Here is a 20,833-nt window from a genome sequence, read left to right as displayed (position 1 = left end):
TAGCCACCTTGATACTTGAACGGGCAGCCATCATTAAAAAATTTGCTCAGACTGCAGTATGAACTTTGGGTCAAGGTATCAGAAACACCACCGGGTTTCAGAAAGGCTGCCCCCAAGATCATGTTCCAGCTCTAATACGATCTAATTTTATGGGGGGAAAAAGTAGGGAAAAATTGAGCTTCTAGAGAGTAGGAGCTATAGTTTTGTATTTCACAGGGCCAAGGAAGAAGTTGCAATGTGTTTCATTTTAACTCCTTTCAACATATTGAATGCTTCCAAGAGGGGTCTGAGAGCACGATGATACAGACTTTTGAGATTCGAGCTGTTCTAAAACCTGTCAAGGCTGGAGACATTTAGCTCCATTCATGCTAGTTCCACGCGGAGTATGGCCACAAATCTACATTAATACTAATAACATTGTGCCTCTTAGAACTCCCCAGAGTCTGTTGAAGTTCTGTTTGAAGTAATTTTTTTAAAGTTTTTTTTTTTTTTAAGATTTTATTTATTTATTTGACAAACAGAGACACAGCGAGAGAGGGAACACAAGCGGGGGTAGTGGGAGAGGGAGAAGCAGGCTTCCCGCTGAGCAGGGAGCCCAATGTGGGGCTCGATCCCAGGACCCCGGGATCATGACCTGAGCCGAAGGCAAACGCTTAACTGTTGAACCACCCAGGCGCCCCTGAAGTGATTTTGAAAATCAGAAGCCATGTGTGTTTCCCAGCAGGTCCTCATCCCTCTGTCATTGGGTCATCAGGGTCAAGAACGGTGGAGTCTTGCCTCAAAGGTGGAATAATCCGGGGGCCTGGGTGGCTCAGTAGGTGAAGCATCTGCCTTTAGCTCAGGTCATGATCCCGGGGTCCTGGGATGGAGCCCTGCATTGGGCTCCCTGCTCAGCAGAGATCCTGCTTCTCCCTCTCCCTGTGCCCTGCTTGTGCTATCTCGCTCTCTCAAATAACTAAAATATTAAAAAAAAAAAGGTGGAATAATCCATTATCTTCCCACTTAGTCCAACAAGCAGAGTCCTTCCTCTCAGTCCATGTTGGTGTAATTGGCATGAAATTCCCCGTTCAAGTGGAACTGATCTTAAGGTTTGGACACATGCGAGTAAGAGCTTTGTTTTTGAAAGGGGTGCAGGATAAGTCCAGACTCAGAGAACAGAAGCTATTGAATCTGCTAGGTAGGACTTCACTGTCTTCCCGCTTCTTGTCCCCAAGAGATTCAGTCGCTGCTGGGGCCCTAGAGGTGTACAGAATACAGAGTGAAACAGAAACGATGCATATGTGCCTCCACTATTTTGGGGGGGAGGTTGGAGCTAAGTTGTCTTCATTCTCCTCTGGCCTCTGCTTCTATTTTGCTTTGTGTGTGGGTTTTGTTTTGTTTTGTTTTTTTAAGATTTTATTTATCTATTTTAGAGAGACAGAGAATGCAGGAGTGGGGAGGGGCAGAGGGAGAGGGAGAGAAAATCTCAAGCAGACGCCCCGCTGAGCGCAGAGCTCGACGCAGGGCTTGATCCCAAGACCCTGAGATCATGAGCTGAGCCGAAATCAAGAGTGGGGCACTCAATCAACTGAGCCCCCCAGGCGCCCCTGCTTCTACTTTGCTTTAAGTAGAGGTCAACTGCTCCGTGTTTCGGTGCTTACAACGGTTGCTGCCAAAGCTGACCCAGGGCTGCATCCCTTGGGCATATGGGTCGGTGTCCTCCAACGCTCCGCTGCTTCCAGGTCCTGCCTGGCCTCGGGAGCCAGGAGTCAGGATGGCCTCATCCTCACCATTTAGCCACAATCAGTCCCCTCCCTCCACATGACACAGTTGACATCAGTGCATTTCCCAGACATTGCTTCATCTGACCCTGACAGAAATGCCCTGGCATTGAGAAGGTAGATATTGCTCTGTCTGCTTCTGTCCATTAGGCTCCTGAGTCTGTCCGACTTCCCCATTTTATGCCAGGCTTTGAAAATGTAGCGGAACCCTCCCAACAGTGGCCCAAGGAAACTCCAAGGAAACATGAAGGATTCAGTCAAACTGGTTACTTGGCATCCTGCAGACCACTGTTTCCCAATCTGCAAGCGCATCAGGGCATTTGGTGCGTCAGGAAGATGCCCTGGGAGGCGCCACAGCCTGGGGTTTCCTCATTTCCATGGGCTTCCTGTCTCTGCTCTCTCTAGCTTCTAACTGTCACTGCAACCACATCTCATTCTTCAGCCTGAAGTCACATGCAAAAGTTTAGAGGTTCCTAATCGGTGCAGACTCTTCAGGAGCAGAGGATGCTCACTGAACTAGGTAAGGTCAAGATCTATCACAAGCGGGAGGGGTGTCAGGTGCAAGGGCACTGCTGGGAGGCTGCCTGCCTTCCGGACCCACTTCTGGCACCCGTGGGCTCTGTGACCTGGGCAGATCTGAAATCTCTCTAAGCCTTGGGTTTTTTCATCAATAAATTGAGGATAATAGGACCTACTTCATGGAGTTTCTTTGAGATTGAAATAACACGTCTGAGGCATTTAGAAACATTCTCTGGGCAAGCTTAGCACTCAGTAGATACTAGCTGTTACTAGTTTTAACAATGTTTTCAATTATATGACATTTGCAGATATAAAATCATCTTCAACCAGACAGCAAATGCATGGAAAGCTATTTAAAATCTTCAGAAGTAAAGCTCTAAATTTCTAGAAGTCAGTCATTAATTTGTTACAGCTCTCTGATGTTACTTTCTGGCTCATTCTCTGATTGGGAAAAATAGCGAGAAAGGACTAACTGTGTCTACTGCTTTACAGGTCCTTTAATCCTTCCTATAGTCCCGTAAGGTAGGTAACATTATTCTAATTTCACCCACAAAGAAACCAAGAGACAAAGCTGCTAAATAACTTGCCCAAGGTCAGAGATCTTGTTGGTGGTGAGGCTGGACCTCAACGTCAGGTCATGACTGGGGGTCACAAGAGGGGCACTGTGGTCTGCCTCGGAAGAAGTGCTTTTAAGCCATGCCAAGGAAGAGATTGCACATTCAAATGTGCAGCCTTCCCCACTGGGTGTCCACAAGAGAAAGAATCCTGTCACTGGAAACCGATCGTCAGCTTCTCTGCTCACTGTTCTTGTTTGTTTTGTGGGAAGCTGGTTAGAGTAGAGGATAGCACCCCTTTTCCCTTTACTGTGGCTTTGGACACCTGTCCTCTGAGTCTTCGGGTACCCTGGCAATTTGCAGGTGAGCAAAGACTTAACATAAATGAAAACTGGGCGCCTGGGTGGCTCAGTTGGTTGGGCAGCTGCCTTCGGCTCAGGTCATGATCCTGGAGTCCCGGGATCGAGTCCCGCATTGGGCTCCCTGCTCGGCAGGGAGTCTGCTTCTCCCTCTGACCCTCCCCCCCCATACTCTCTCTATCTCATTCTCTCTCTCAATAAATAAAATCTTAAAAAAAAAACATAATTGAAAACCTTTGACGAAAGGACGACCAAAATAATAAGGCTTGGTACTGGATGAAATGTCTTGCAGAAGTGGATTGGGTCAAAGCAGTTTCTATGTGAGGAAAGGATTCTCATGCTCAGAGTTAGCTCACTGCGTTTGCTTCCTTCCACACTTTCTCAGTGCTCCTAGGATGTCCGTCCGGTTTTCAGTAGGGCACTATTTTCATTTCTTAAAGCAAAGTTGATGTATAAAATTAATCTGTGATTATTAAATGTCTTAGGTCAGGCATTCCCACGATGTGGCTGGTTTTAACAACAACCTGTTGTTTGATCTGTGGAACTTTAAGTGCTGGTAGATTCTTTAATTTGGAAGAAGAAGCGAATCCTGAAGTGTGGATGAATATTGTAAGTCATGCCAAGTCCCAAAGGACATCACATAAGGCAGATGAACAGTCTTGTGATAGCAGAGAGTCTCAGATAAGGGAACAGATAAAACGTAGGTGATATTTAACATTTCTCTAAGAGTAAAGCTAGGAAGATCTCCCCTTTTGACTGAGTAAATAATATTTTCTAGTAATGTAAAGCAAAAAAGAATTTATAGGCCACCTCCTCTTCTGAATTTATATTTTAAAAATATTAAAATTTCTATTTTAAGCTATTTGGATAATATATATAACTTCCTTCTACCAAACCATAAGGGTCTCGAGAATCAGCTGGAGAACATAGTTGTGTCAGAAAATACTAAATATTATCTCTACCCAACTACCCACCCCCAAATTTGCCAATAGCAGACATTTTTTAAATATTCTGCTAATTTTTTATCAAGACTTTACACAGTAAATTGATTTTACAGTTTCCTGGGGCTACAGATTTCAGATAATTCACCCCAATAAGCACACACCAGATGCTTTGTTCTAGTTCCTTCCGATCACCTCTGGAGAAGATGTTGAGCTAACGTCTGGGTTTTTACCTGGCAGAGTGAGATCATCACCTATAATGGCTACCCCAGTGAAGAGTATGAAGTCATCACTCAGGATGGGTACATCCTCAGCGTCAACAGAATTCCTCATGGACGAAAAGATGCCAGGAGCCCAGGTAAAAGATGTTCTCTCCTGCAAAGGAGGACAGCAAATGGCTCCAATTTGGTGCTGGCTTTCCATTAAGAGAATGACTAGTTTATCAAAATCGATGGACTCTTGGATTAGTCTTTAAATAGTTAACAGGGAGGGGCGCCTGGGTGGCTCAGTCGTTACGCGTCTGCCTTCGGCTCAGGTCATGATCCCAGGGTCCTGGGATCGAGTCCCGCATCGGGCTCCCTGCTCCGCGGGAAGCCTGCTTCTCCCTCTCCCACTCCCCCTGCTTGTGTTCCCTCTCTCACTGTGTCTCTCTCCGTCAAATAAATAAATAAAAATCTTAAAAAAATAAAATAAAATAAAAATAAATAAATAAATAGTTAACAGGGAGTCTCATTCTTTTCCAATTCTCTGAAGACAGTCAAGAACCTAAAAATACAAAAGGCAAGACAGATCTTGTTGACAGCAAGCAGGCCTGCTTGGTCAGGGTGTAAATGCAAAGGCGGGGCCGACATTTCTTTCATTCATGACTGATTTCTCATGTGGAAAATTGCTGCATCCCAGGAAAGTGGATTTCCTCACTTGCAAAGAGATCGGCTGGGTTGCATGAAGTCTCTCCTGCCCCCTCTAGAATCAATAGGCCTCCCTCTGCAGGATTAAAAAAATCAAATTAAATGACCCTGACATTTCCGAAACTTTTTCCGAGAAGGAAAACTGGATCATTCTTCCTATGTTTTGATCAGAGGGACAGAAGTTTTGTGGGAGGAAAGAGCATGGTGTTAATAAGGCCTGAATTCTAGCATGAAGAGCCAGCCATGCAAAAGCAGAGAAATGACTCTTTAAATAGGGACATGTCACTGCAAAGCTCAAGATGAGTGAGGAAGAGAGAAGCATAAGCAAAGTATCTGGGAAGTTTAGGGGGCAAATCCTTTACCTGTCACTCACCATCCCTCCTGCCATTCATATTCAGAGGCAGCTAAAATCACCCTGTTTGACTTTCTTTTTTTTTTTTTTTAAAGATTTTATTTATTTATTTTGAGAGAGAGAGAATGAGAGAGAACACATGAGAGGGGATAGGGTCAGAGGGCAAAGCAGACTCCCTGCCGAGCAGGGAGCCCGATGCAGGACTCGATCCAGGGACTCCAGGATCATGACCTGTAAGAGACAAATGGAAGACACCAGTTGAAGTTGAATTTCAGATTACTAACAAATCAGTTTCTTGGACAAGTTCCACTTAGAATGTACTTATACAGAAATTGTTCATCCTGTATCTGAAATTCAAATCAACAGGACATCCTGAGTCTTCTCTTAATCTTCATTTTCATTTTTTTTGCAACATCTGGCAACACCAGCCTTGGGGGGAGGGGGCTAGGAACTCTAAAAGGAGAGCATTTTTCCAGGAAAAGTTTTACTTAAGAAGGGAGAATTTGGGGAAGGTTTGGAATTAAGAACCATTGATTAAATGTATTATTCTCAAAGCTTTACATTAATTTATATCCAATAAACCTCTCATCCCTAGGAGGTCGGTACTATGAATAGTTATCATTTTACAGATGATGAACCTGAGCAGGCTCTGTAAAATGCTCAAAGTCACACACATAGCAAGTGATGGAATCAGGATTCAAACCCAGCCTGGCTCCAGAGCCCATGGTCTTACCCACTAAATTATGGTGCCTTTTTGGAACCTTCTGCATTGGTTCTCCTCATCTCCCTGAATAGCCTCTCCCTCAGGAATTTGACAGTTGTCAGAGGGATGTTGAGCCGATTCTATTATATTTGGGGTTTTCAAATGCTCTCTGGTGGGCAGAGGCTGGGGATTTGGCTGGAAGCTTGGCGAGGAACCAGTCATTGTCCATTTACACTCTCATCCTCCTCCTCCCTGGAAGAGGCATGGGATTCCATCAAACATGATCATTTTCCTGTCTTTGCAAGTCAGACCCCAGAGATAGGCAAATGAGAATTCATAGAGCAGCGAGCTCAGTTACGAGCACCCACTTCGGTGTGAAACAGAACTGGGCTTTCGTCCTGGCTTTGCATCTTGTTAACTGGGTGGCCCCTTGGGAAAGTTACTTCACTACCTTAAAGCTCAGTTTCTGCATCTATAAAATGAAGATCCTTAAAATAGTAGCTATCATAATAGAGGTATTATGAGAATGTAAGAAGCTCATGTGTGTTCATCTGTTCATCTGTCAGCATAGCACCAGGTATAATGCACGTGCTCAAGAAACTTACGTGATTCTCACGCTCTACACAAATGACCAGGGAGAAGGTGAATGCTGATTTTGGTTTTTGCTTCTTCTGGTGTGGGGTGTGTGTGTGTGGGGGGGGGTTCTATCATGTTCCTGAGATGCTCTATTTATCATAAATTATTCTCTCTCTCCTCTCTCTTCCTCTCTCCTTCCAGGGCCCCGGCCAGTGGTATATATGCAACATGCCTTATTTGCAGACAATGCCTCTTGGCTGGAGAATTTTGCCAATGGCAGCCTTGGATTCCTTCTAGCAGATGCAGGTTATGATGTCTGGATGGGAAACAGCCGGGGGAACACTTGGTCAAGAAGACACACAACACTCTCAGTGACTGAAGAAAAATTCTGGGCCTTTAGGTAAATTGTATCTAAGAAAAATCATGAAGAAAGTTCGAGGCAATTTCTTTGAATATAATAGTGTGGATGATGTTAATAATAATCTGTAACATTGGAAGTCACATAGTTCCTTGTAGTTTCTACTAATATTTCAAAGCAGAGAAATAACAAGAAGTTAGATTTCCACTGATTCTCCCACAAGCACATTATATCATTTTAACATGATGATTTTAACATGCAATTCTATCCAATAATATACATTATAAGTCTGTCCCAAGGGACAGCTCAGGGAATTCCTATGATCGGTGCACACACTCACTTAACCAATGTTTGCTGAGTGTCTACTGTATGTACAGTTCCAGGCCCTGAGCACTCAAGAGTGAGCAAAGTACCTGCCCTCACGAAGCTTCTATTCATTCTAGTGCTGCTAATCCAGGTCTTTTCTCTTGGACAGGCCAATCAATTTTGCAGAGGTGATGTATACCAGTACTCTATTTTATTTGGAGAAATTCTGGTTGAGACTGTATTGCGTACCATTTTTCAAGAGAACTCCAATATGAGGTCTTTAAAACCTTGTGAATGGGCAATGGAGAACAATGTTCTCATGTGCTGCCTCTTTGACTGAAAGTATTTTCTGCTGTCACCAGAGGACAGGCTGATGCCTGCAAGAGACTTCCCTTTGCAAGGCTAAGCGAGAACAGAGTGTGCATTCCTACCATATTAATGAAATATTCAGCACCCACTGACAGGTTGAGAATGAAAGAAGGGTAGAATAAATTGTTAGGGCCAGAGCTTTGGGGCAGGAGCAAATATCAGGAAGTATTTTGTGTCACTGGCCCTTGGCTGGGAGCTTGAAGCTTGTTTACTATAAGACATCACAAGAATTCTCTTATACTCGGAGTGTCAGCCTACAGATTTCCTATTTCCTCACATGTCCTTTTGATAAGCAAGCCTTGGGCCCATGGGCTACCTGGCTCCACTAAATATTACGTAAGTCTTTTGGTTCTCCTGTGTTAATTCCAGTAGAACTGGGGCTATGGCATGTTGGTAGATATCGAACATATCTCTAATGCGGAAAGAAACAATAATAACAGGTGCACCTGAGTCATGACTTGACTGTCATCCAATCCCCTTAACAGCCCTGCTCGAGAGCAGGTATTATGTCCATTTCACAGATGAGCAAACTGAAGCTCAGAGCATTTAAGTAACTTATCAAGAGTTTCTCAGCTAGAAGCATGATTTGCAACCAGTTCTGTTTCCAAAGCTGAGTATGAAATGGCCCGAAGGTCTGGAAGTGCCCTGTGGGTGTTTGAAGAAGAGGCAGGCAAAGCAGGGGAAACGGAAGGACAAGAAGAGGAGAAAAGGTAGGACTGGCCTTCAGACAGTACACACAGGTTTTGAAATCAGTCCTGTTATTAGACTGTAACGCACATAAATGCAGCAAACAAAAGCTACACTAGCCAACACGTGATTGGGTAAATAATGAGATGCACTCCAAAGGAGCGACCGCCACAGAATTCTGTGTATAAAAAGTAAGTGAGCAGGTGCTCTGAGCTTAAACTTAGTGGCGAGTGTTTATGAGCCCCCGTTTTATTTTGCAGTTTCGATGAGATGGCCAAATACGACCTCCCAGGAATCATAGACTTCATTGTAAATAAAACTGGTCAGGAGAAGCTGTATTTCATTGGGCATTCACTTGGCACTACAATAGGTAGGTCTACAAACGTCAGTGTTTTACAAGAGTCAGAGCCTCCCAAGGTTCGCCTTTCAACTGGAACGGAATCACTGCCATTTACCGTGCCCTTAATTTCCCATCTTGTGCTAGACACGTGCTAGTGACCTAGTAGCCACAGCAAGTGGCTGTGAACGGGAATTTCAGAGACTGTGTGTCAGGCAAGTCTTTCCTCCATCTCTGGTTGCAACAGCACTTTTGTAATGGTGATGTAATTTCCATGTGCCTCCAAACTGAAGTATTTCCAAAGTAAGTTTCTAGGTCCCCTCTGAGCTAAAACAGTAAAGCCTAATGACATGAAATATCCCTGAAGGATGATAAGTACGTGTCAATCATGCCTTCCTCACAATCCATTTGGGATTTTAAAAAATAGTCAAAGGGTGAGCTTATACTTACATTTGAATGAATTGAAAATACATGACCACTTTTTTAAAAGATTTTATTTATTTATTTGAGAGAGAGAGAGAGCACATGAGAAGGGGCAGGGACAGAGGGAGAGGGAGAAGCAGGTTCCCCGATGAGCAGGAAGCCCGATGCGGAGCTTGATCCCAGGACCCTGGGATCATGACCTGAACCGAAGGCAGACGCTTAACCGACTGAGCCACCCAGGCGCCCCTACAGTCACTTTTTTAAAGTTGAAATGCAAAAGCATACATCAACTGGGCTTATCTATTTAGCATGCAATTTAATATTTATGGAATAGCAATTAAATTCAAGCACTATACAGAAAATTTTTAAAAGTTCAAGATCCAGCTCTCTGAAAATGTACTTCTTAGTGATTTACTAGATCTTTTAGAAAGAAATCAAAAATCCAGCTCCAAATAAAAATTTAGAGGAATCCATACTACGAATATTGTGAATTTGTTAGTGATCTTCCACCAAAATTTCTAATTTTAAGAACACAGATTCAAATCAGGTCAGTCTGCCTCCCCGCAGTGAGGGTGTTGGGCATGTGGAGGAACCGGATGGTTAAGGTATGACTTGAGTGGGGTCTAGAAAAGTGGGCAGGAGTAGACATGCTCTTACATCTGATCTGCAAAGAAAACAGAAAATATCTGATCAGCATTGCTCTGCCTTGCATTTAGGGCATGAATTTTTCAGTGAACATCCTCCACATTTGGGACAGAGCAATTTTGGTTATGTGGGAAGGACCCACTCTAGACATTTAGCAAACCCATGCTCCAGCTTACACTACAAGTCAGTGTGAGCGCAGAACAACTCACCTCCACACACTACCAGAGATCTTCCCAGGGGAAGTATTATACCAGTATACCAGTTTCAGTCTTCGTTGGCTCAGCCAATTAATACAAAGTCTGTTCTTTTTCTGGCCAAAATGGTTTCAATGTTTCAACGAGAATTTCAGGAAAAAAAGCAGGAGCGTGCACACACACACACACGCACAGTGGCAGGGTCCCTGGAAGGCATCTCAGGGAACCAAAATACACAGACACTCCACATACTTCCCTGTGCAGTGCTGCTTGCCATCCTCCTCCTCATAGGGCTAGAAATGCATGCTATGCTGTTGCTGAAAAGTCAGAGCGAATGGAGACAGCTGGTCGTTATCAAGACCACAGAGGACTGAGGGAAATCAGGGAACATTCTGGAGGTTGGTCAGCATCCAGTGAAGCACTGGGAGGGATGAAATTTCTTTGCACTGTGAGAAAAAACAACTGTGGGATCACTGGATAATACTGCATAAAGAACTGATTGGTTCACCTCCCGTGAACCAATCGTTTACTTCTGGAAGCTCTGTCACTCATCCTGGCATCTCAGGGTTGGCGGGAAAATGACAGAATTGCTAGCGCTTAGCCCATGCGGGGAGGTGGCGGGGAGCAGGTTGGGGGGGTAAAGCTGTCCCCGGGACCCCTCGGCAGTTGGCGGCTCGAGCAGCTTATCCCTCACTCCCCCCAACCAAGTCAAATTGTCCAGAATATGAGGAAAATGGACACTTGAGAGCAGAGAGGACTGAAGGCAGATTATCTTTGCTGAACAACTCAGGAGAGTTTCCCAGTTCAGCCGCAGGATCATCGCAATAGAGGGATAAGCTGTCAAAGCAGAGTCCTACTCTTGTTAGTAGGGACATTGCCTCAGCATTTCTAATTTTTACAAAACTGTCTTGTCTCCTGTTCTCTTAGGGTTTGTAGCCTTTGCCACCATGCCCGAACTGGCACAGAGAATCAAAATGAATTTTGCCTTGGGTCCTGTGGTCTCATTCAAATATCCCACGGGCACTTTTACCAGTTTTTTTCTACTTCCAAATTCTGTAATCAAGGTAGGCTTCTCATTTTCGCCAAAATGTCTCTGAGGATCCCATTTTGGACCGTAGATCCTTATTATTGCAAAATCTATTATGAAGCGAAAGAAGGAAATTTACATGAAATCTGTAGAAACCAGATTCTGTGACCGTGTGCTTTGTGTGTGTGTGGGTGTGCATGTATGTGTGTCCATGTATGTGCGTGTCTGTACCCACGTGCGTATCTACAATTCCCATATACAATTTACTGTACTCAGTCATTAACAGACCTGAGTGTATATCAGAATTTCTAGTTAGGTGACTGTGATGTAGTTTAAAATCCACTCACAATTTTCTCATTCCATCTTGTTCCACTGGACAGGTCAATAAATTCACGATGCCCAGATGCAAGACATGATGTTAGATAAGCCTGAATAATACATCCCTTCCCGTAGGGGAGCTTGCTTTAATTTACCAAAGCTATGATTCCAAAACCTAAATGTATTACAGCTCAGTTATTCGTTCAGACATTTATTGGTTATTTTCCAGGGGTTGAAAAAGTAGTTTGGTTGCCAATTATGGATTTGGGAATTTATCCATCAAAAGTCTTTTTTTTTTTTTTCTGTTTGCTTTTTGTTTCTCTAAAAAGGTCATTGCCATGATAAACATAGTATTTTGGCAAAATCGCCTTTTTGATTTGGGGTGTCGGCTAAGATGAATTTTGGCCAAAATGAAATCAAGGAGACTGATAAGGGTTTCACAGTAATTCATACGTAAAATGAGGCCCTGGCTTAGGGTGAATGGGTGGGAATGGAAAAAAAAATTATTTGTGAGCTAACACAAGGATGAATTCCCATAGAGCCTAATGATTGGTTCCACGGTTTTATTGTATTGTTTACTGTAAGCTCAAGTGATGCAATTTCTCTTTTGTGTGGTTGATAGTTCTGTTGCCAAAGTGTGTTGACACCCGTTAGTTTGGGGTGTTTTCTACATTTGGGCAGAGTTGAGCGGATAAGTTACATTACATTCGGAGGTAGACACATCTATCTCTAAATACATCATTTTTGCATTTTATATTTTACATATATGTGGCTTTGTGGGCATAGGTGGGTCTGAGGCTTATCTCAGTTTCATATTACCTCCTGTCAGATTTCCTGCCACTTTCAGTCCCATTCCCTGACCCTTCCCACCACTTCCTGTCTGTGGTCCCCAGAAGCTTCAGTCCTCCCCTCAGAGAGCCTCACCTAAGCTTATTCTCTCAAGCCCTAGAAGTTTTAGCTGTGCTGTGTCCCATTATATCAAGTATTTTCTGTCCAGTGGCCCCCTCCTCTAAGTACTCCATGGTCTGCTTTCCAGCCCAAGAGCTGGCTCCTCTGGGACGCGGCTAAAAAGATGATGTGCACATGCGTAGTAGGGGAAACCTTGCTTTTCCTTCCTAGTCAAGGCAATATTTGGCCTTAAGGAGAAACTGCTCTGCCTTTCTTGCCAATTAATGAGAAATAAGAAACATAGGCAGTCAACAATTGGACAGAATAGGGGAGCTTCACCATGGAGAAGCAAATTTGGGGTTGAAGAGCCTTATTGCAATCTCTTTTTAAATTATGTTTGTTGATCTTCCCTGGATAGAGATGGGTTCATAAATAGTTCCTTTTCCCAAATGACTTAGTCTCCTTGGCAGAAACAGCAAATACAAATGGAAATAGATCTCCAAGAATCCTTATTCCTGGGATGAAGGGAATGTCAAAAAGCCTGAAAATAATTCTTGAAAGGATAATTATTGTTTATTTTTACAGGGTATTTTTGGTACCAAAGGTATATTTTTACAGACGGGAAGGGAACATTCCCTCAAACTCTGCAACAATAAAATATTATGGGTGATATGTAGTGAATTCATGTCCTTATGGGCTGGATCCAACAAGAAAAATATGAATACGGTACGTATAATGATTATGGGACCATTTGATGCTTTAAGAGATTCCAGCTTTTCGGGGCGCCTGGGTGGCTCAGTTGGTTAAGCGACTGCCTGTAGCTCAGGTCATGATCCCAGGGTCCTGGGATAGAGTCCCGCATCGGGCTCCCTGCTCTGCGGGAAGCCTGCTTCTCCCTCTCCCACTCCCCCTGCTTGTGTTCCCTCTCTCGTTGTGTCTCTATCTGTCAAATAAATAAAATCTTTAAAAAAAAAAAGAGAGATTCCAGCTTTTCTTTGACTCACCTTGATGTATCTATTACACTGTATAAACTAATGTGGTATTCTAAACCGTAAAGGAGGAGATTTGCTATGCATAGATTGAGTATTCAATGGACCATGAATGTGAAAACAGGGGGAAAGAATAGGTAGGTTCATCTTTCCATCCCTGGTCATATTTAGGAAAACAGATGTCCATCATGGGTAGGAGTGTCACACGTTCCCTATAGTCAATTTGATTTTACAACGAATACCATGCATTTTTTAAAAAAAAAAAAAATCCCAGAAAAGAAGTCCAGACAAGCATTGAACTTATTTCCTGTGTGCCTTCATTTGTTGGGCGACTTTGGCCTCAGATAAAACTCCCCACTTAACTTGGAAGGCACAGACAGAATGGAACAGAGATAGAACCCCTTTCCCACAAAAGAGGAGCAATCCTGTTTCATCAACTCTTTGCTTCCTGTTATGGAGAATTCAAGGAGGAGGAAGAGTGTGCATGTGCAGGCTAATGTGGTTGAACAGCTAGTTCTGTCACATTCCATATGGCAGCCAATGAGGCTGGTACAGTGAAGCTAGTCCCCAAATAGCTTTCTCCGCCAGCCCACCCTATTCAAGAGGTGTAGTGCCAGATCGAAATACAAGAGGAACCATTGTTCAAAGCCTGCTTATTCAAAAGTAAACATTTTTAATAGTTCCCTTGATTACTTTCGTTCTACAGTGTTCTAAGACATAGGATTCCGATTGCTAGTACATCTCTATAATATTCATCTCTATGTTGTTTACAAAGACCAAAGCACAGCGCATAGGAAGTGATTATGTTTAGCTTTTCTTCTGCAATATTTTATCTTATCCTCACAAAAGCCTGGCACAGTATGACTTTTAGTGTGTTCATTTAATAGGTGAAAATACAGAAACTCACAAGTTACACAAAGTCACAAAGCTTATAATTAACAGAGTTAAGTTCTGGGGGCGCCTGGGTGGCTCAGTCGTTAAGCGTCTGCCTTCGGCTCAGGTCATGATCCCAGGGTCCTGGGATCAAGCCCCACGTCGGGCTCCCTGCTCTGCGGGAAGCCTGCTTCTCCCTCTCCCACTCCCCCCTGCTTGTGTCCCCTCTCTCACTGTGTCTCTCTCTGTCAAATAAATAAATAAAATCTTTAAAAAAAAAAAAGAGTTAAGTTCTGAAGCCCAGGTGTTTTGACGCCCGGATCTGAGACAGGGCACACCCACGTGCATGCGCACAGCATCCCCCTCCTTGCAAATTATCCCACGACTTCAGAGCTGGTGCACGTTGGCTCTCAAGCAATCCATGAACTGACATGAGCTCTTATTTACCTAGATGATTCGGCCTTGTCATTTCCCAAACCCCAGCTTTGGTTTGCTACTTTTTAGCACACTTGTTCTCTGCTTCTGGGAGGTATACTTTCTTTCACTGGGTGATTTTTGCTATAGTATGTTTTATTTCCCTTCAGAGTCGAATGGATGTGTATATGTCACATGCTCCCACTGGATCATCAATGCAGAACATCCTGCATATAAAACAGGTAGTGTCTTTGTCATGGAAGACTCTTCCAATCTTATTTTGGTACATCTGAAAGGAGAGAGTTAGCAGGTCTACCCTAAGAAGGTTCGAAGCTGGCTTCTATTTTGTCTGTCACCATCTTTGGTTTGATTTCCCCAGATTTGAAGGGAAAGGACAAGGTATGGTACAGACCAAAGAGGTGACATAAATGAACCCAATCTTAGATCGGAGCTTGTAAAACAGAGCCTGAGCTGAAGCACGAGGTAACCGGGGAAAGCCTCAGGTGATAGAGCCTTCCCGGGAGAGAGTACTATCTGAGGTTTGACTTTCCCCTAAGGAGTCGTGATTTCCCATTAGCTGTCCCTTCAAACCAAGGGAGACCATTGCTTCCCTCTCTGTTGGCCTGGTGCTTCTAGTGGTAAAAATGTATTTATATCCTTCTGGGGATCCAGAAAGCTTTATTTTCTTCCCAGTGCATAGTGGTTTTCTAAGATTTACTGTAAAAATTGTGATTCTTACTCTGATTATTTTTCCAAAAAACATGTATTTCAGCTTTACAGATCTGATGAATTCAGAGCTTATGATTGGGGAAGCGAAGCTGAGAACATGCATCACTATAATCAGGTGAGCTGCTTGGAATGGCCCCAGAAGGGTGGCTTTGAGACATTATAATAAGAAATTGGGATGACTAGGTGGCTCAGTTGGTTAAGCATCTGCCTTTGGCTCAGGTCATGATCTCAGGGTCCTGGGATCGAGTCCCGCATCGGGCTCCCTGCTGAGTGGGGAGTCTGCTCCTCTCCCTGCCTGTGCTCTCTCTCTCGTGCTCTCACACTCTCTCTGGCAAATAAATAAATAGAATCTTAAAAAAAAGAAAGAAAGAAATTATTGGAGAGTGAAAAGAATCCTGCCTGACAATTAGTGGCATTCTCATTGATAACGCTTTTTAGAAAATGACTAATTTAAATAAGCATTCATTGCAGAAAATCTAAAAATAAATAGAATAGAAATAAAAGAAGGATATCTTAAGGAATTCTAATAATTTATAATCCCTCCACCCAGAGAACACTATATGTATCAATATTTTACTGCATTTATTCCAATCTTCTCAGTATCACTGCTTTCACACAATTTTTAATCTTGCTTTTTCATTTACAGTTACACAAGACCTAGCCAATGCTACTGAGGTGGTTTTTAACATAATTTTGTTGACAGTATAATAATGAAAATTGTTTCATAAAAATCTATAAAAATGTACAGAGAAAATGAATACCCAGTTCTGGATGTCAACAGAAAAAATATAGGATCCCACATGAAAATTAAAAGAATCACTACATCAAAAACTAATGATGTAATGTATGGTGATTAACATAATAAAATTTTAAAAATTTTTTTAAAAATTAAAAAAATAAAAAAGAATATTATCCACCCATGAAGAGTTGAGCCTTTAGCATCTTTTTGCCCTCTGAGTTTTCACACTAAAATTTGGAGATTCATTTAGCCCTCTATGCCTGTGATAATCCTGTTGCCACCATTTCGTTCCTCAAATTCAGGAGCTGGGCTTCTCAATATGAACCAAACACATTAAATTAAATTTTTCCAATATTTTCCCAGACTGATATATTTAAGGCTATTTATAGATCAATGAAGTTGTTTCTGAGCATCAAAACAGTCAATCAGACCAGTCAATTTCTCACTAATGGATTGAATTGTTAGACAAATGATTCTACTAGCTCTTAGGACAACTAAGAGAGCTATGTATATTTTTATTATTTTTTAAGCTTGATTAAGGTATAATTTACATACAATAAAATTCACACATTTTCCAATTCAATGAGTTTTGGCAAGTACACTTATTCCTGTAACCATGCCACAATCAAGATATAGAAGTTTCCACTACCCCCCAAAGTTTTCCCCTGCCCCTCAGACCATATATATTCACAGATGCATTTATTTGCAAATGCTTAGAGTAGGGCCAGGAAAAAAAAAACAAAACAAAACACAGCAACAACAAAACTTAAAAGAATTGTCTTCAGAGAGCCAAGGAAAGGCAGACTGAACTAGGGGAACCTGAAGGAATTACAGGAATGTGAAGGAATTAAGGAGGCTCTCAATTTGGATTTGACATACTTCTCTTTTCTTCCATTATTTTTAATGAGCATATTTAATTTACATATTGTTTCCATTTATAAGAAAATGAAACAAAAATGTCACCCATACACTTAAGACCATTGTTAGTCAAATTCTTTCTTTTTCAGCTTTATTGAGGCAAAATTGACAAATAAAATTGTAAGATTGAAGGATACAACGTGCTGACTTAAATATATGGGAGTGTCAGTGTCCTTAGAATTTCTCAATGGTTAGCTGGTCCAATCTGAGTTCAGGCTGATCCTGTCTGCTTTGAGTATGATTTTAGGTCACTTGAAGTCAATTTTTATTATATTCCGGCATCATTACTTTGCCGTCTTCTTAAGTTCCCAGCACAATCTTTGTGCCCACTGCATTTTATTGAGAATAAGGAGACTAACCCCTGTCAGCTCCATGAGGGTAGAGATTTCCCTCTGTTTTCTTCACCAGTGTTTTCTCACGGGGCAGAGGACCTGGCACTTCCTGGGTCCTTAATACTTACTTGTTGCATGAATGAAATTTCTTAATGTCCCTTTTATCCATCTTACAATGACTCTGTCCCCTTGGTTCTCTTCTTCCTTCCTCTCAGAAAATGAATGCCCACTTATTTCCCAAGTTTGTGCATCTGTGCCCTTGGCCCCATCTCTTCTCATCTCCTCTTCCTTCTGGCTCCTCTTACCTCTTAAATGAATTGCTGTTCCTTATGAAACAAACAAACAAACAAAAACCTTCCATCAACCTACAGATTCTATCATTCATCATTCCATCCTCTGATTTCAATCAACATTTTTTAATATTTAAAAGGGCTGAGTTCTCCACTTCTTTCCTTCCTCCACTCACTCCTGAACCCCGGAAAATGTAGTTTGGGTCTTCATCTTTCTATTACAGCTACTTTATTTAAAGTCGCGGGTGGTTTTTGATTGCCAAATCCAGTGGCCTGTTTTCGCCTTCAGATGTATGTTCTGTGAGGTCACACAGCCCCTGTACCATTCACTCACTCAACCCGGACTTCCACGATGCTGTGATCTCAAATTTTCCCTTCCCTTTTTGATTGCTTCCTTCGTCCTCCATTGACACTGTCTACTTTCTATCTCTTCCACTCACAAATTGTCAGCCTTCCTCCAAGATTCTTCACACCTCTCTCCCTTTCTCTCTTGGAGAATGTAGTCATCCCCATAGCTTCAATTATCCCTTCTCTGGACCATCCCTACTGTGTGTCTAGATTGTTCCAGGATCTACCACCAGCCTATTCCTTCCTCAAGGCATCCCAGACTGATGGCCCTACATTCACCCTAAGACTGAGCTCTGAGAAATGACCCTGCTTCATCCCCCCCAAACTTCCAAAAGATGTCAAAATACCTTAGCCTAGACCTTGACTGTCTGTCTCCAATCTTATATCCTACTGCATTGTCTCACACAGTTTCTTCCCTGGGTTCACTGGAGAGCTTGCCATCCTGACCATGGTGTACATGTTCTGGCTACCTGCCAGGAAGCCCTCCCACCCTCATCCCTATCTGGCAAAATCCAACTGTCCCTCAAGAGTCATTTCAAATAACTCCTCTTTCTAGAAAGCCCCCGGTCAGAAGTTGTTTCTTCTTTGCCTTCACTGCCATTTATTTGGGGAATGTTTTGTGGCATTTGACATACCCTACTTTGTAGGCAAATGTTTGTGGACTTATCTTGCCTTGTTCCTTCATACTCCTTGAAGATACAGACCATTGCAGGCATTCTTTCTACTTCCCTCGGTGCCTGACAGAACTGTGTTCCTAGTCAATGCTCATTTAGCAGCCTCTCTGCGTACCTGAACCCAGTTGTTGTAGTGAGGAGCTTTCTCTCATGAATGTTCTTTCTCTCTTTTCCGTAGAGCCGTCCCCCGCTCTATGACTTGACCACCATGAAGGTGCCTACTGCTATGTGGGCTGGTGGCCATGATGTCCTTGTGACGCTCCAGGATGTGGCCAGGGTAATCCCCCAAATCGGGAATCTCCAGTACTTCGACCTCTTGCCTGACTGGAATCACTTCGATTTCATCTGGGGCATGGACGCTCCTCAGCGGATGTATAGTAAAATCATAGCCTTGATGAAGTCATACTCCTGACTGCAGCACATCTCCATCTTGGTTCAAAGTTGCTTGCCAGCCCATGGGAGGCTTTGGGAAAGAGACTGATCAGCAAGGAGGCCTTCTCCGGCATCCTTCACCTTGTTTGCTGTTGCTGAGGGGCTCCCTTACCTGGCATCCCGGCTAGGAATTATTTCAACTGTGTTGCTCTTAGCTAAGAACTGCACACACCTGAAATCTCCAGTCTCTTCCCCTCAGTCAGGGGTAGGCCCAATTTTTCATCTCTGCGAAATATGCACTTGGGAGAGTAGTTCAAAGAGGCCTTTTCCTTTCCTAGTTAAAGTCAATTTCTTAGAAGGAAAGACTTCATTTGGGAATATATTTTGGGTGGCTGTGATCATATGGCCTACTAGAAATCACAGTTAGGTGGTCATCTATAAACAAGCCATGGTCATCTATGGTCATCTATAAACAGGCCATGGTCATCTATGATCATCCATAAACAGGCCATGAAAATAAGCTCCGGCCCACATCCAGCATGAAAAAGAACAGCCCACTGGAAAAACTAATAAAATTTAAGTATTCCAGGAGCCCACTTTACTGTTATAAGCTAGGAAAAAAAAAGAGAGAGAGACAGACAGACAAAACTGGGAATGACTACATAGGATATGCTGAATTACTGATTATTCTGAAATTACAACACATGAGAAATAATTCTGTCCCGTCTTGCTCTAAAGATAAGTTAAACTGATCACCAGCAGTGTTTTCATGGTCAAAGGGGAATTTATACTATTGCTTGCACCCAAGTGACATTTAAAGCAGCTTCCAGAAAGCCTATTTTAGAAGCAGCAAGGGAGGCTCTAGGAATATTCCAAGTCTTGTTCTGTTTCATTCTCTAACTGATGCCAGACCTTGATTTTAGCATTTAGTACAGAGTTCCAAGAGGAACGTGAAGTTTTGTGTCCGTTTCTGGATTCCTGAGTGGTGGAAACTTGCAAAAGTTCTTTACCTTCTATGAAGATTTCATTAACGGAAAACTCTTTACGATCCTCAAGGAATCATAAATAAATGGTACACATACATACCTCCCACAGTTAATTTTAAACAAGTAAATGTAAATTAGCTCCCTAATATTTGCATGGAGGACTAGGGTCTTTTGGATGTCAAATACCACATAATCATTCTTTAATAAATAATTCATACTTCATCATTTTTCACCTTAGTTTTAATGTCTTTCAAATGAATAACAATTCTAAAACACTTGGGAAGCCATTTTAAGTACAAATCCTTCCATATTTGTCTAATTTTTATTTATCAAGATTGGACTGTCTAAGTTTGTTTTTAGTGACTTTTAGAGAGCTCTTCGAAGAGTAGAATGTAGTTTTCTTTTTTCTTTTTTTAATTTAAATTCAATTAGCCAACATATAGTATATCATTAGTTTAAGATGTAGCGCTCAGTAATTTATCAGTTGTGTATAACACCGAGTGAAAGTGTAGTTTTCATGCAAACAGTCACATTTAACCAAATTAATCAAAATGCATTAAATAATATAACCATTATAACAGATAGAACAGGCATAAGTAAGTCTGAGAACAAATATCTAACTCTTGGTAAGCTTACAGTTCAACTGGAACGAGTGGAAAGATGTGGCCGTAATAGATTAGCTTATTCGTTATGAGTATTTAAGAGGCATTGGACATCAGTTAAGATACCTACAGAGAGAAAAGAGGCATTGGTTACTATAGGAATCTAGTTAAGTGGACATCAGTTGAGAGAGCTCCTGCAGGATTTGTCTTATTCGGCTATGGCTATAATGCTGTGTAACAAGCAATCGTGAGTAGCTCAGGGGCTCCCAACAGTGAACATTCCTTTTTCATGCTCACAGCCCTGCAGCTTGACTGGGGGTGGCTCTGCCTTGGGCTGGGATCA

At 42.4% G+C, this 20,833-nt stretch overlaps 1 protein-coding gene across 1 annotated transcript; it reads left to right on the top strand.

Annotated features, from left to right (window-relative positions):
• Nucleotides 1-2,259: 2,259 nt before the first annotated feature.
• LIPN (lipase family member N) lies at nt 2,260-18,942 on the top strand. Its single transcript, XM_035008381.1, has 10 exons — nt 2,260-2,280; nt 3,678-3,801; nt 4,374-4,491; nt 6,874-7,072; nt 8,653-8,762; nt 10,919-11,055; nt 12,810-12,950; nt 14,671-14,742; nt 15,273-15,344; nt 18,709-18,942. Exons 2-10 carry the CDS (start codon nt 3,694-3,696, stop codon nt 18,940-18,942), a joined length of 1,191 nt encoding a protein of 396 aa, XP_034864272.1. The 5' UTR covers nt 2,260-2,280; nt 3,678-3,693.
• The last annotated feature ends 1,891 nt before the right edge of the window (nt 18,943-20,833 follow it).

The sequence above is a fragment of the Mirounga leonina genome, unplaced genomic scaffold (assembly GCF_011800145.1).
Source record: "Mirounga leonina isolate KUSES-001 unplaced genomic scaffold, KU_Mleo_1.0 Mir_152, whole genome shotgun sequence".
Classification (NCBI taxonomy): Eukaryota; Metazoa; Chordata; class Mammalia; order Carnivora; family Phocidae; genus Mirounga; species Mirounga leonina.
The sequence above is the reverse complement of the archived record's forward strand: the minus strand, read 5'-3'. Positions and strand labels throughout refer to the sequence as shown.

Coding starts and splice junctions, on each gene's coding strand:
- LIPN (XM_035008381.1), top strand. CDS start 3,694: ATGTGGCTGGTTTTAACAACAACCTGTTGTTTGATCTGTGGAACTTTA. Junction 8,763..10,918: donor TTCACTTGGCACTACAATAG/GTAGGTCTACAA, acceptor CTGTTCTCTTAG/GGTTTGTAGCCTTTGCCACC. Junction 11,056..12,809: donor TTCCAAATTCTGTAATCAAG/GTAGGCTTCTCA, acceptor TTATTTTTACAG/GGTATTTTTGGTACCAAAGG.